Below are 14,604 nucleotides of genomic sequence, written 5' to 3'. Positions count from 1 at the left end.
CAGACAACTGCTTTTGGTCCAACAAGCAGCCCCTGAGGAAAGGAAACATAAAGGCTTGGTTTGATAGAAGGAAAAAAAAAAAGTTAAAATAAGGAAGAGGGGGAAAAAAAACCCACATAAATTAATATACCAAAGAAATAATCCTACGACTCAGGGAACCGTCTGGCCTGCACGTGCTGCAACCTGCCCCTTCCCGGCCCCCCACCTGCCCTGGCCATGCCCTCACTCCCCCCTCAGGCCCTGTGACAGTGGCAGAGCTGAAAAGATAAGCCTTCTCCCCGCCAGCCCACAGGCCCAGCACAAGGCTGGGTTATGGGAGAGGATTTCCAACAGAGAGACTCTTTGTCCCGTCCCTGTTTCTCCCTGCCCCCAACTCTGTCCCAATAGTTGTGATTTTTGTGAATAAGGAAAAAAAAAAAAAAAACCCAAAGCAGAGACCAGAGGGGCAGCAAGAGAGGCCAAGGTGATCACCGGGACATGGTTGTTTTTCTCCCGATCACGGAGGTCACCCTGGCCATCCCCCCTGCCTCCAAGCTGAAGCCCAGGCTAACAGAAGTCAGCCAGGGAAGAGATTGTGCCCGTGTGTCTCCTACCCACAGGGATGGGGAAGTTCTTCCTATGTCCCGATGCCTGCCCTCCTTAATAGTCTGTAGTTTCTGGCATTTTGTACTGCCTCCCCTTCCAGAGCCGACCCCAGCGTTATTGTGCCCTCCCACCCCCTTCACAGATGGACCCGATCCAGAAAGCTGTCATCAGCCACACGTTTGGGGTCCCCTCCCCTCTGAAGAAGAAGCTCTTCATTTCCTGTAACATCTGTCACCTGAGGTTCAACTCAGCGGTGAGAGGGAGTAGCGGAAACAGGCTGGGGGGGGGGCTGGGCAGGGAGAGGGTTGGACACTGGCTGCTGGGGTCTTTCCTGGAGGAATAGGGCTGGCAAAGGGACTGGGGTCCGTATTTTCCATCCTTGGGTGCAGAAGAGGCGCTCCCGGTCCTTTACCCATCCCGCCTTCTCTTCTCTCCAAATTCCTCTGCCTCATCTCTAGTGGCCCTGGGGCCTCCATTTCCCTCCCTTCTGCTTCTCTCCTGTGTTCTGGATCCTTCTGCAAGAGAAAAGACTGCCCTTCCCTGCTCTGGGTCCCAGGGGCCCCTATTGGTTCCTGGTCTGGAGCTGAGTTCTTAAAGCACCGGAGAGTTAATGTGTTGAATATGTTCATTCCCATCATCTTAATTAGTTCTCATGATATTTTGTGAGATGGATAGAGGTGCTATTATCCCCACTTTTCACATGAGGAAACAGCCTCAGAGAGGTTAAGTGATTTGCCTGAGGCCACACAGCTGGTGAGTAGCAGAGCTGGGATTTGAACCCAGGCCTGGCTGACCCCAAGGCCCACGTAATTTCTACCACAGCCTACCCCTAGATAATGGAGAAGCCTCATTCTGGACTCCCAGGGAATATTTACCTTCTGTCTGGAAAATTCTGGGGCTTGGGGAGATCTGCTCTGGTGAAAGGGTCTAGGGAGGGGCCGCAGGGGCCTGCCTTTCCTATACTTGGGAGCAATAAGCAGGGACCTCTGGTTGAAGGAGGGAGGACACCAACAGGCTAGATTCAGGGGTTCTTTTCAGGTTTTCAGGTCATATGAGTCTTGCAAGGGATGGACAGAAAGACGTCACTCTGAGGGAGGGACCATGTCTTCTCCATGCCGGGCCCCTGGCACAGAGCCTGGCAAAGAGCAAATGCTCAAAAACGATTTGCTGAAAAAAATGAACAAAGGGACGAATGTTCTGGGTGCACATACCCCAAGTATGAAGAATGCTCTATTTTTTCCATTTGTGCCTTTATGAACTTGGTAACTAACATTTGTTGAGCACCTGCTATATGTACTAGGCCCTTGTCATTCGTGTTCTATTTTTATTTATTTATTTATTTATTTATTTATTTATTTATTTATTTATTTATTTGACAGAGAGAGACACAGCGAGAGAGGGAACACAAGCCAGGGGAGTGGGAGAGGGAGAAGCAGGCTTCCCGCCGAGCAGGGAGCCCGATGCGGGGCTCGATCCCAGGACCCTGGGATCATGACCTGAGCCGAAGGCAGATGCTTAACGACTTTGCGCCCATGCGCCCATGCGCCATGTGCCCCTTTTATTTTTTTAAAAAGATTTTATTTATTTATTTGAGAGAGAGTGGAGGGAGGAGCAGAGGGAGAAAGAATCTCAAGCAGCCTCCTGGCTGAGCACAGAGCCCAACGCGGGTCTCCATCTCATGACGCTGAGATCATGACCTGAGGCAAAATCAAGAGGTGGCTGCTTAACCGACTGAGCCACCCAGGCGTCCTTCATGTTCTTTTTAATTCTCACAACCCTGTGAGGTCAGTATTGTCACAAAGTTTACGAGTCAGCAAACTGAGGCTCAGAGAGGTGAGGCGACTTGCCCAGAGATGCACAGCTTATAAGTGGCTGAGACAGAATTTGAAGCCAGAAGCTGCTTGCCTGGGGGCTCATGTATGTATAAGAAGGAATTCTATAAACCTCAGGGCCACACACATGCTGTGATGACAAGGATTCCCCTCTGGGGCGCCTGGGTGGCTCAGTCCTTAAGCGTCTGACTTCAGCTTGGGTCTTGATCCCGGGGTCCTGGGATTGAGCCCCGCATCGCATTGGGCTCTCTGCTCGGCAGGGAGCCTGCTTCTCCCTCTCCCAACCCCCCCCTGCTTGTGTTCCCTCTCTCGCTGTGTCTCTCTCTGTCAAATAAATAAATAAAATCTTAAAAAAAACAAAAACAAAACAAGGATTCCCCTCTTGTCTGGCTGGAGCCCTGCCCCCTCTGACCTGCCCCCTGCCCAGCACCAGCTCATGGAGGGGGCATGCAGACTCAGCAAATAAATGGTGACCCCAAGCCCTCCCCTCCCCAGAACCAAGCCGAAGCACATTACAAAGGCCACAAACACGCCAGAAAACTCAAGGCTGTCGAAGCTGCCAAGAGCAAGCAGAGACCACAAACCCTGGCCCAGGATGGGGTGCTGGTGTCCCCAACCCCGACTTCAGCCAGTGGATCCCCAGGAGAGCTGCAGAACAAAGGTCAGTCCTGAACTCTTCTCTCTCCCCTCCCCACTCGCCAATCCAAATCTGGTTTCTGGTGAGGGGTTGGGAGATTTCTGCTTATTATTTTTACCTATGTTGGGGTAGCCCATACATACAGAAAAAGGCACACATCACAAGTGCTGAGCTCAACGAACTTTCCCAGTCTGAATATATTGAGATCGAGAAACATGGCACCAGCACTCAGAAGCCCTCCTAGCCGCCCCCTCCCCCAGTCACTGCCTCGTATTAGCTTCCCAGGGCTACCACAGTGAATGACCACACAGTGGGTGGCTGAAAACAACAGACATTTATTTTCTCACCGTTCTGGAGGTGAGAAGTTTGAAATCAAGGTGTCGATGGGATTGGGCTCAGATGGAGAATCTGTCTCACGCCTCTCATCTAGCTTCTGGTGGTTACTGGCCGTCTTTGGCATTCCTTGGCTTGTAGATGCATCCCTCCAATCTCTGCCTCTGTCTTCACATCACATTCTCCCCGTGTCTCTGTGTCTTCACATGCTCTTGTTTTGTTTTGTTTAAATTCAAATTAGTTAACATAATGTATTATTAATTTTGGGGTAGAATCAGTTGCATACGACACCCAGTGCTCATTGCATCAGGTGCCTTCCTTAATGCCCATCGTCCATTTACCCCATTGCCCCACCCCTCTCCCCTCCAGCAACCCTGTCTGTTTCCTAGAGTTAAGAGTCTCTTGTGGTTTGTCTTCCTCTCTGTTTTTATCCTATTTTATTTCCACATGGTCTTCTTATGACACCAGTCATTGGATTAGGGTCCACCCTGGTCCACTCTGATCTCATTTTAACTACTTACATCTGCAAAGACCCTGGTTCCAAATAAGATCACATTCTGAGGTTTCAGGCAGACGTGAATTTGGGGGCAACACTATTCAACTACCTACACCCCTCCCCCAAGTGATCTTGACTTTTCTTGCCATCAATCAGTTGCCCCTGGTTTTGGTGAATCCTGTAGTATGGAGGTTTTGTGCCTGGCCTCTTCAGTGTTGTTGCATGAAGCTGTGTAGAGCCCTCTTGCGTGACCATACAACTCTTTTTTTAAATCTACTCTCCTGTTATGGACATTTGGATAGTTACCAGTTTTATCTTTTTTTAAAAGATTTTATTTAAGAGAGAGAGAGAGAGAGAGAGAGCATGAGCAAGGGGGAGGGGCAGAGGGACAGGGAGAAGCAGATTCCCCACTAAGTGCAGAACTAGACACGGGGCTCGATTCCAGGACCCTGAGACCATGACCTGAGCTGAAGGCAGATGCTCAGCCAACTGAGCCACCCAGGCGCCCCGGATAGGTTTCAGTTTTATGCTATTATGAGTAGTGCTCTATGAATATTCCAGTGCATCTTATTGGTCACTTCCACTTATTTTACAGTTAGCTAATAACTCTGAAGTATCAGGGCTGTGAGGGCTTTCTGAGACCCCTCTGTCCAACTTTATATTTTCAGATGGGGAAGCTGAGGCCCAAAGAAGCCCAGGTCTGCCCAGTGAGTTGGTGGGAGAGTGGAGTCTGGATTTCAGTGCTGGTCATCCCTACGTCAGGGATGCTTCCACTCTGCCATGCCACCCCCAATATATCACTACTTAAGATCATGGTCTCAAGATGATTCTTACCCGATGCCTTCCATCTCTCCAGCAGTTCCTGAGGCCCTTCCTCCTGGACCCCAAGTCCAGCCACTGCTGACTCCGGACCCCACGCCCAGGGAGCCGACCCACTCAGACCTCTTGGATGCTGCCTCCTCTTCTTCTTCTTCCTCCTGCCTACCCTGCTCCCCAGAGCCTGGGAGGGAGGCACCAGGGCCTGAGCCAGCAGCCGCTGCTGTGGGAACTGGTGTGAGTGTGGAGGGCAGGAGTGAGAAGGGGCGCCTCTATTGCCCCACGTGCAAGGTGACAGTGAACTCTGCCTCCCAGCTACAGGCTCACAACACAGGTCAGTGCGCTGGAGTCTAGGAGAGGAGAGGGACAGGCAGCCGGCCCTCCCCAGCTGCAGGCAGGCTGGAGTTTCTGGGCATTTGGCTCAAGGGCTTGGTGACACAGGTCTTGTGTTCAGCTGTGACTGGGTGGGCATTCTGGCTCCTCCAGCTGGTGCTTGAGGCGGGAGAATTGGGAAGAGAAGTCTGGGGCAACAAGGACTGAAGGGTCACTGGGAGAAGGCCGGAAACACTTCCTCCGTCTGTCCATAGGTCAGACCCAGAAGGAAGGCAGGAGATGAGAGCAAAGGGAAGCCGTGCAGTTCCACCGCGAGAAGGCCTGGGGGTGGGGGGTTGCTGGCAGAAAATGACCGAAGCTGGGAGGACCTTGCGGAGGTGGGGAAGAGAACTCTCAGGTGGCTGGAGGCTTCATGGGGCAGCCAGACTGACCTAGTTCGGTGTGGGGGTCTCCATGGCCCTTGCTGCTCCTCTTCGGTGCTGATGGGTTGTCTTCCCTCCTCTCTCAGGAGCCAAGCACCGGTGGATGGTGGAAGGTCAGCGAGGTGCTCCCCGAAGGGGCCGGGGCCGTCCAGTTCCCCGGGGAGCTGGACACAAGGCCAAGAAAGTGGCAGGGGGCCAGGGGGCCCGACAGGGGCCCAGCCCTCCTTTTCACTGTGCTCTGTGTCAGCTCCAAGTCAATTCAGAGACCCAGCTCAAGCAGGTGGGAGAAGTGAGGCCGGGACTGGGGCTGGAGCAGGGCTGAGGGGGTGGAACTGGTGTCGGGTGCCCAGAGGGAGCCAGTAAAGGAAGAGGAGCGAGGCTGGAAGGACAGGGGGCCCCTGGAGGGCAAAGGCCAAGTCTCACCTCCCCTTCCCAGGGTGACACCCCACAAACGTGTGTCCAACATGCAACTCACAGGTGGAGAAAGGGTTAGTTAGTTGAGGATGATAGGGTTGTGTGGGGGTCCTTGGGCTTCATCCCGTTGCCAGTCTGTCTGTCTGTTTGTCCGTTAGCACCTGAGCAGCAGGAGACACAAAGACCGCCTGGCTGGGAAGCCCCCCAAGCCCTCCAGCCAGCACAGCAAGCTGCAGAAGCATGCAGCGCTGGCTGTGAGTATCCTCAAGGTATCTGTCTTCAGCAACAGGGCTGGGCCCCAGGTCCGGAGGTGGGCAGGGGGTGGACCAGAAGGGCAAGCTGGGGAGACTGGAGGGGGGTAGAAGGTGGGGCAGGAAGGAAGCCACCCTCCCTTCCCCCACCTTCAAGGCTGCCTGGGCCGAGGGAGAGCTGGGCTGGTGTTTTTGGCCATCTTGGGATCTGCCCAGAGGAATTTCCGGGGAGGTGGGTCAAGAGAAAGGGTGGGCGTGCATCTCCTAGAGACCATTTCTGCCCCCACCCCACAGCCTCCTTCCTCTGGGCAGGAAGACAGGTGGTGGAGAAAGCCCTTTGGAATGAGTGTTTGGGGGTGGGAAGGGAGGATTTAGGTTTGGAACCCTATAAGGCACGTTTTTCCTGCAGCAGAAAGCCCAAGGATGGAGCCCCGGGAGGGGTGGGATTTTCCTGGGTCAGACTGTGTCCATTCCTCTCTCTCCTCTCTGCAGTCGAAACTGGCCTTGCAGAAGCAACTCACCAAGACGCTGGCGGCCCGCTTTCTGCCCAGCCCGATCCCGGCTGCGGCCGCTGCCATCTGTGCCCTGCCAGGGCCCCTGGCCCTCCGGCCTGCTCCCACAGCAGCCACCACCCTCTTCCCAGCTCCCATCCTGGGCCCAGCTCTGTTTCGTACCCCAGCAGGAGCTGTCCGCCCTGCCACAGGGCCCATCATCTTTGCCCCCTACTAGGCTTCCTGGGGAGGCCAGGGCTCGTTTCCCAGCAGTTGCTGTCCCCACTTCCTCTTCCCAAGATGCCTGTTTCCTCCATCCCCAGGAAACTGCCTTTTACAGCTGAGCGCTTCCTGCCCAATCGAGGAAGAGCTGGGCTAGTTTCAAGGGCATCTGCCTTTTACCCAGTCTGGACTAGGGACTCCACTACTACCCTCCGGGCCCAAGGACCTTCCATCCCCACCCTCCTTTCCCCAGCCTTCTCAGGCTACTGCTGGGTGCCCCTGCATTGCCCAGCCTGATTTATGGGGAGCAAACTGAGAAATCCCAAAGATCTATGCAAAATCCTAGCCCCAGCCCCATGGTGCTCTCATTTCCCCCACTCAAGACCTATACCCCCATGGCCAGAGGCCCTAGGAATCTTAACTTTGGGCTGGGAACAAGTCTGCAGGGGAGGCCCTCCCCATTTACTGGATTCTCCAGAGAATCACTGAGGTGGCAGATGGGGTCTCAAGCTGGAGAGGGTTCAAGGCTATCTGGACAGGGTGACCCTGGGGGAGTGGAAGAAGACTGTGGAGGAGAAAGGGAGCAATGCTACATGGGGGCAAAGGCAAGATGGGGCTGGGGCTGAAAGCTTTTGGGGTTCCTTTGCTCTAACAAGATGGGGCTAGGAGAGGGGTAGGTGAGGGTGATTTTCTGGCTGGGCCCAGTTTTAACAGAGGTGATCAACCCCACACAAGCTCTCTCCTCAGCCTTTGATTCCTTGTGAACCCCATATGGGTAGGGGAAGCACTGAGTCTCAGACTCTGGACCCAGCAAACACCAACCCCCCCTACGCCAGGGCTCCTAAACAAAGAGCTTTCCCCTCCAGCTCCTCACCCCAAGCTGGTCCCTAACACTAAATCCAGCTTCCCCTCCTTCCATCCAGCACCCAGCCCCCCTCACTGTGAAGCTGAGTGTTGAGATCCAGGATGACATACTCTCAAGACCTATTTTCATGTTGTCAAAGTCAATGTCACAACCCCCATCCCACCCCCAGCACTGCTCCTTCATCCCACAATATGGGACTTTGCCAGTATCCACCTGTATTTTTTCTTTTTTTAGTTATTTCCAATGGGAGGACAAGAAGGGGGGAGGGAAGGGAAACTTTTTGATAACAGTTGTGGTTTTATTGTGTCCAACGCATCAATAAATGAATTCAAGCCCGAGCCTGTATATGCCCTAATTCAACTCGCCCAGCCCTGGGTGGCCCGTCCTGCTCATCTCTCCCGTCTTGGGGAGAAGGGGTGTGTACTAGAAGTCACCTGGCTCTAGCGTCTCATCTATGCTGGGTGTGCACATTAGAAGCATGAAGTGGACATGGGAAGTTGTGGGTGACAAGCTCACTTTATAGCATGTTGAAAGTGTAACCACCCTTCTGAGTCCCGACAGATCTGACAGCTCCTGAGAAGCTGCTACTGGTTTGCCTTGTTCTGTTCAGGCATCTGAGGTAAGGAGGGGCTAGAGGAGCACCTTGTCCAGCCTTCACCATGGCAGCAGGCAGAGAAACACAAGTAATTTATAAATAGAAGTCCAGCTATTAGCTGAAAACCACAGGAAGGGGTGAAGACCAGGCCCCACCGGTGTGAGGTCCGCTGAGTGGGCACTGGGTGGCCACTCTGGCAACTAGAGCGGACAGTGCACGCCTGCCCCCTGGTGGTTGGGGGGAGCAGTGTCTCAGCCTCCAGGGCCTGGAGGCATAGCACCTTGAAGAGGCAGAAGCCAGGGCACAGTAACAGCCAGCCTGAAGCCACAGGCGTGAGAAAATCTGAGGGCTGGAGAGGATCCAGAAGATCATCTAAGCAACTCCCATCACCTTACAGATGAGAAAACTGAAACCCAGAGAGGGGAAAGGCCTTGCAGGGAGGGTCCCAAAGCCAGCGGGCGAAGCCCAGCCTTCATTCCATTCCATCTCAGCCAATGAGGGCTGTGTGCTCCCTGAGCAGGAAGAGGAAGCAAAACAACTTGGGGGGGTGGGGAGAGTGAAAGCGGAAAATTACACTTCCCAGGAGGCTGGCTTCTTCTAGCCAAGGAGAGGCCAGTCAGAGCTGGACACCAGCAGGCACACTCATGAACGCGTGCACACACCTCCATGCATGTACGCGATACCCAGATGCCTTTCTCCAGAGTCCAGGCTGGTGCCATAGGTGTGAGTGTGTGTGTGTGTGTGTCTGTCACTGGCAGGAAACCCACAGGTGGGGGGACCCCGGTGACAGAAACCAGAGCCTGGACCGGGAACGTCTGCATGGTGGCTCTGCTTCCCAGCCAGGGCAGGTGGGAGGGGACACTGACCCACAACTGCCCCAGGTCACAGGAGGGCAGGGATGATGAGAGCTGGAGGGGAGGGAGGATTTGGGGGCACTAGGCTCGATTATCTGCACTTCCCAGAGTTGGGAGGGAGTGAAAGTGACCTGAGCCTGGGACAGCCCAGCTGCCTGGCCTGGGAGGGACAGCTTGCCTAACCCCACCACTGGACACATCTTCCAGAGCCCCAGAAGCTGGAATGAGGCTGGGTAGGTGGAGAGGGAATGGCAGCTGTTCAGCCGTCTAACGAGCCGCTGCCCTTGTTCTTGCGGCTGAGGGGGAAAGCAGACTTGCTCTGGGGCTGGGTCATCTTGCTGGCCAGGTAGACGAAGGGCTCCAGGAGAGAGCGGCGGTCGGCCACAGATACCTCCCACAGCTTCACCTTCTCGGACTTGGCCCAGTGCTGAGCCACGTCTGGGTCGACACGCCGCTGCTCCTGCAGGTCACACTTGTTGCCCAGGACCACGATGGTGACCTGAAGAAGACAGAGTAGAGACCTGAGGATGTACCGTGGACCTCAGGCCTGGGTGTGATGGCAGGCACCTACCCAGGAGTCCTAAGAGAAGGGAAAGTCTCAATGCCTAACGTTTCACCTCTTCCTATATTAGTAACTGGGGAGAGGGAGATGGTTGCTTTGTTCTCTCCTTCCTCTGTTTAAATTCTGGCCTCCATCTGGCCCTCCCTCCAGGAGTTCCCTTATAAACGCTGTATCACCTATGCCTGCTCGTTACTAGCTATCAGTCTGTCTAAACAACTGGTAAGGGAGCACCCCTCCAAATGCCTGCAGCTTACAGGGGGATTTGGGAACAGAAGCACCTTCACAGCTAAGAGCAAGGAACCATCATCAAGAAAGATTAGTGGGGGCTTCTGGAGTTAGGTCAGGAACCCCTGAAACTATAAAGAAAAGCCTCTCTGGTTGAGCTGCCTCAACACACGGCCACCTCCAGGGGGAAGACCGCCTCCAGTGGCCTCCATCCCCCCTCTAGCTCCTACCCCATCTCCTGAGATATGAATGAAAAACAGCCATGCCAGGCTCCCCAAAACCAGCCCAGGGCCCACTCCCTCTCATCACCGGTGTTCCCTGCATACACACACCTCCTTCTTGTCCTTGGATTTGTCGATCTCCTTCTTGAGCAGCTCCACACGCTGAAAGGACTCCCGGCTGTCCGTGCTGTAGACCAGGACATAGCCGTCAGTGCAGGAGAAGCAGTGCCGGGGCAGTTCAGCCCCATCTCGGAGCCCCCGGGTGTCATAGAAACGCACCTGTTCCCGCACCCCCCGGTCGGTCTCAATGGAGCCCACATAGATGTCTTCCTGGGTCTCAATCATCTCAGAACCTGAGACAAGATGAAGAGAAAACTTGTTTGTAGAGAGAAGGAAGGTGGGAAACGTGAGTGACTGAGTATATCCTAAAAGGCTTACCAGCCAGAGAGAAAGGAATGCGGGGCCGAGGAGAGAGGGCCAGGGATGGACAGTCCGGCAGGACCGGATGACTTGCATGTGTGTGTGGGGGGGGAACAGACATTAATCTCATGCTAATTCCATGCTAAGCAAAAGTGTGACTTGAGAGCTTTTCCTCCCTAGCTCATGTATTGGGTTTCCTCTCTCCAGATTTCAATATGCTAAGGTTGGGGTCATTATGCAGTTTTACTCTGTGGGGTGCAATAACCACCACCACCAGCTTTTAGCCTCTTCGTGTTGTGATCAAATCTTACTTATTCTTCAACTTCTTCCACCATGCCCCCCGCCCCAACAACACTCACCTACTACATGGTTCCCATACAGAAGCTGCTCCAGGATTGACGTTTTGCCCACAGATGCTTGGCCACACACGACCACCTTGCAGCTCTTCCCCATGCTTAGCCTTCAACCTTGAAAAACAGAAGCACACTGGGTTAAGTGGGATGAAAACAGAGGGCAGACCTCCCGTAACTGAGAGCCCAGGATCTGGACAGAATACACAGCCTCAGGGATTCAGCACTGTCGTCCCCTCCTAGGGTCAGGGTGTATTGGAATGATGTGTCTATGTCTGTTACTGGACAGCGAGCTATACTTTATTCATCTTTGTTATAACCAGTACAGGGTCAGTAACTGGCTCAGGACAGGTTCTCAGTAAATGTTGCCATAAAGGGGAAAGAGAGTCTCTGCTTTAGAGGAAACACTGCCCTGGTTTCCTTCTGCGCCCAGGATGTGTAAGACCTGCTGCTGAATGGAGCTCTGGCTCAGCTTCCAGTCTTGAACCATGACTCCATGGAGAAATAAGCAGGGAGGTTGTTTTGTGTGGATCTGTCTTAAGCCGCTCTTCATGAGGAGAGTGAGCAAACAAGGAGGGTATTTTGCTTTCCTGTATGATTTACCTGGACAACAATTAATTCCCTCTAATTCCCAGTCAAGTCCATGGCTAAGATGAAGAACATCAGGCAAGAAAGAAAAGAGTGAAAGAATCTAAGGGGAAAAGGCTTTGGAAAGGAGAAAACCTGTGCTGCCCTTGAACTGACAAAGCAGGATGAGGAGGCTCAGACACAGAAACCCCTTCGCTGAAGAGGTCCCAGACAGAGATCTCGTCGAAGGCATCCCAAACATAGGCTTCCCAGAAGAAACCCCAGACCAAGACTGCCCCAGAGAGCAGATACAGATGTACTCCCAAAAGGTGTCCCAAACAGAGACCTCTCGAGTAAACTCCTGATACAGACCCCTCCTCCCGCCTGCGGGCCCCGCAACTAGGGGATACCCCTAAGAGAGACTGCCAGAGGGCTTTCGCCACCGACTCCCCCCGAGGGAATCGGAGGCAGAGACCCGCCACTAAGGCGTCCCGGACGCGGTGGCCTCCCAGCTCCGTACCTCCCGGAGCCCTCGCAGCACCCCGGCCGGGCCCCTCTAGGCGCGCCGGGACCAGGGGAGGGGCAGCACAGCCACAAGGACTCTGCTTTTCCTCCCGGGTCGTTCCGGGCTCCGTCCGGCCCCGCCCCCCCAGCTTCCGTCCGGCATGACCAATTCCGGCGGCGGGCAGCGGAAGCCGGACTCACAGCGCCCCCAGTGGCCGGCGGGGAGAATGACGGGACCTGGGCCGGCTGTGCCCCAGAGCACACCGTTCTAGGCGCCCGGGACGCGGGGTGCTGCTGGTATTCCTGATGCCCGAATGTTCTTTCTCTAAAGACTACCATAGAGCAGTAACACTTCTTTTATTCAATCGTTTATTCGTCAGATGTCTTCTGAGCACCTACTCTGTGCCAGGTACAAAACCACATTCTGAGAAAAAAATGGACGAATTAGAACGTTACCGTCCGGAAGAGCTAGACATCTAAACCAACAATTACAGTACCGCACGGTGAGAACTATTATGGAGGTGCTTTGGGAGCACAGCAAACGGTATTTAACTTCAGGGACAGTGGGGATCATGGAAAACTTCCTGGAGGAGGTTATGTCTGTTTTGAGATTTGAAGGGTGTGGAAGGAAAGGGTGGAGGAAACTGGCAAAAGTCATGGCATTTTTCTGGAACTACAAGTATTTGGGGTCAATATTGATGGTCGAAAGGAGGCAAATAATCAGACTGTGTGGTAGGTCAGAGTTCAAACTGTATCCTAACAGCAGTGGGAAGCCATTGATAGATTTTATGCCAATGAAGTGACATGATCAGTTTTTGCTTTTAAGAAAGTCATTGGTAATTGCTTCTCAGCATTTTCGCTAAGATCAAGTGTAGAAAGTCATTGGTAGAAGGTTAAAGAATGGAGAGAGATGAGACTGGGGGCCAGTTAGGAGACAATGGTAGTATTCCAAGTTTTAAAAATAAAAATGATGAGAGCCTGAATTGGGGTGGAACAGAGAGAGATAGATTTAGAAGACATTTTTTTTAAAAGATTTTATTTATTTATTTGAGAGAGAGATAGAATGAGAGATAGAAAGCACGAGAGGGAAGAGGGTCAGAGGGAGAAGCAGACTCCCTGCTGAGGGGGAAGCCCGATGTGGGACTCGATCCTGGGACTCCAGGATCATGACCTGAGCTGAAGGCAGTCGTTTAACCAATGAGCCACCCAGATTTAGAAGACATTTGGTAGGAGAATCAACAAGACTTGGTGATAAGTTGGGAGTCAGGAGTAAGAAAGAGGGAGTTTATGATGTCTCCTATCTTTCTAATTTGGTGATCAGTTGCATGGTGAATCGATTTGACAAGATAAGGAATTCAGGAAAAGAGAATCAAGTACTGCATTTGTTTTTTCTTTTGTTGAAAAGTGGGGAGAGAATGACAAGTTCATCTTAAATATGTTATGTCTCCAGGTTTTGTGAAACACCCAAGAGATCCAGAAGATAGTTGGCTTTAGACATCTAGAACTCACAACTGAGAATTCTAGGTTGGAGATACCAACAGAGTCCAGCGTCATCTATAGCTAAAATTAAAGCTATGAGAGTAAATGAGTTTTGGCTTAGATGCAAAGAACACAGTGAGAAGATGATCTAAAGACAGGTTGGCTACCTGTAGTAGATGGTAGACTGTGAACCACTGGCAGACAGAGTAAGTGGTCTCTGAGTCTGTTCCCTCCCAACCTAGCACAAAGTAGGCACTTTGGAGAGGCTAGTGAATGATTGGCTGGATGAATGACTTCTCTCTTCCCACCCACTGAGCCTCTCCCATCCTTCCCTACCCAGTGGTGGGTGTGGTTTCTGCTCCCTTAGCACTGTGATAGGCAGGACCTTGCAAGAAGCCTACTGAGAATAGCATATACTAGGGAGAAATGGAGGAAAGGAGTCCATCCCTTTTAAATTCACTTGCCCCCTTATTTTAGTTCCTCTTAACTCTAAAATTTTAACCTCAAACTCCCCCAATTTAACCTCAGAAAACTCCAGTTTAATTCATACCCACAAATACTATTGTTTTGGGTGAGGGAGGTACTACAAAGATGATTAGGCTGTGTCCTTGCCCTGTCTGAGTTCCCAGTCCAGACTGCATAAGGCAAGACAAGCGTGCTGAGCAGGGTGTTTCTATAAAGGGTGAGAATACTGGGGACACTATGGAGCAGGGACCTCACCCTGCGAGCTGCCTTATAAACTCCAGGGCAGGGTCTGGGGCGCCGTGCCACCCTCTCTAGGCTTATTGCTGAGACGGCACTCCCAGGCAGCTGACATGAAAGCAGCCTCATAAAAGGGTCAGCGTCATTAGGGTGATGAACCAGTTGTTGCTTGGAGATCCAGAGGGGATGAAAGGCGCGGGGTGAAGACGCCCTGCGTTCCCCTGGCTTGGTTGGGCAGGGCTTCCAAGGGCCGATGAAAGCTGGAGGAACTGGGCTCAAAGTGTGTCTTCTTGCCTTTCCCGGGAGGAAGCTGTGGACACACTCCAAGGTCGAGAAGGTAGTAGCGGGGGATCTTTCCCTCCGGAGTCCTGGGTCATCGAGTCCTCAACCCAATTCAGACTCTCCTGAGCCTTACTGGAGACTCTCTA

The 14,604-nt window shown here is 52.9% G+C and overlaps 2 protein-coding genes across 2 annotated transcripts in view; one reads left to right on the top strand and one right to left on the bottom strand.

The window, feature by feature from the left end:
- LOC113939632 (transmembrane protein C17orf113) overlaps positions 1-7,836 on the top strand; it is a 28,902-nt gene extending 21,066 nt beyond the window's left edge. Inside the window, exons 1-2 of the mRNA XM_035724618.1 lie at positions 3,846-5,033; positions 6,027-7,836. Of these exons, the coding sequence (XP_035580511.1) occupies positions 4,664-5,033; positions 6,027-7,129 (1,473 nt within the window). The 5' untranslated portion in view covers positions 3,846-4,663 and the 3' untranslated portion in view covers positions 7,130-7,836. Of the gene's footprint in view, positions 5,034-6,026 lie in introns of the transcript that reaches the window.
- Positions 7,837-7,974: 138 nt separating this feature from the next.
- Positions 7,975-12,143, bottom strand: NKIRAS2 (NFKB inhibitor interacting Ras like 2). The gene is made up of 4 exons (XM_027626049.1): positions 12,012-12,143; positions 10,934-11,041; positions 10,266-10,507; positions 7,975-9,645 (listed from the first exon to the last, which is right to left on the bottom strand). Exons 2-4 carry the CDS (start codon positions 11,025-11,027, stop codon positions 9,406-9,408), a joined length of 576 nt encoding a protein of 191 aa, XP_027481850.1. The 5' UTR covers positions 11,028-11,041; positions 12,012-12,143; the 3' UTR covers positions 7,975-9,405.
- Between the last annotated feature and the right edge of the window lie 2,461 nt (positions 12,144-14,604).

The sequence above is a fragment of the Zalophus californianus genome, chromosome 16 (genome assembly GCF_009762305.2).
Source record: "Zalophus californianus isolate mZalCal1 chromosome 16, mZalCal1.pri.v2, whole genome shotgun sequence".
NCBI lineage: Eukaryota > Metazoa > Chordata > Mammalia > Carnivora > Otariidae > Zalophus > Zalophus californianus.
The sequence above is the reverse complement of the archived record's forward strand: the minus strand, read 5'-3'. Positions and strand labels throughout refer to the sequence as shown.

Coding starts and splice junctions, on each gene's coding strand:
- NKIRAS2 (XM_027626049.1), bottom strand. CDS start 11,027: ATGGGGAAGAGCTGCAAGGTGGTCGTGTGTGGCCAAGCATCTGTGGGC. Junction 10,508..10,933: donor GTATGGGAACCATGTAGTAG/GTGAGTGTTGTT, acceptor ATCTTGTCTCAG/GTTCTGAGATGATTGAGACC. Junction 9,646..10,265: donor AATCCAAGGACAAGAAGGAG/GTGTGTGTATGC, acceptor TGTCTTCTTCAG/GTCACCATCGTGGTCCTGGG.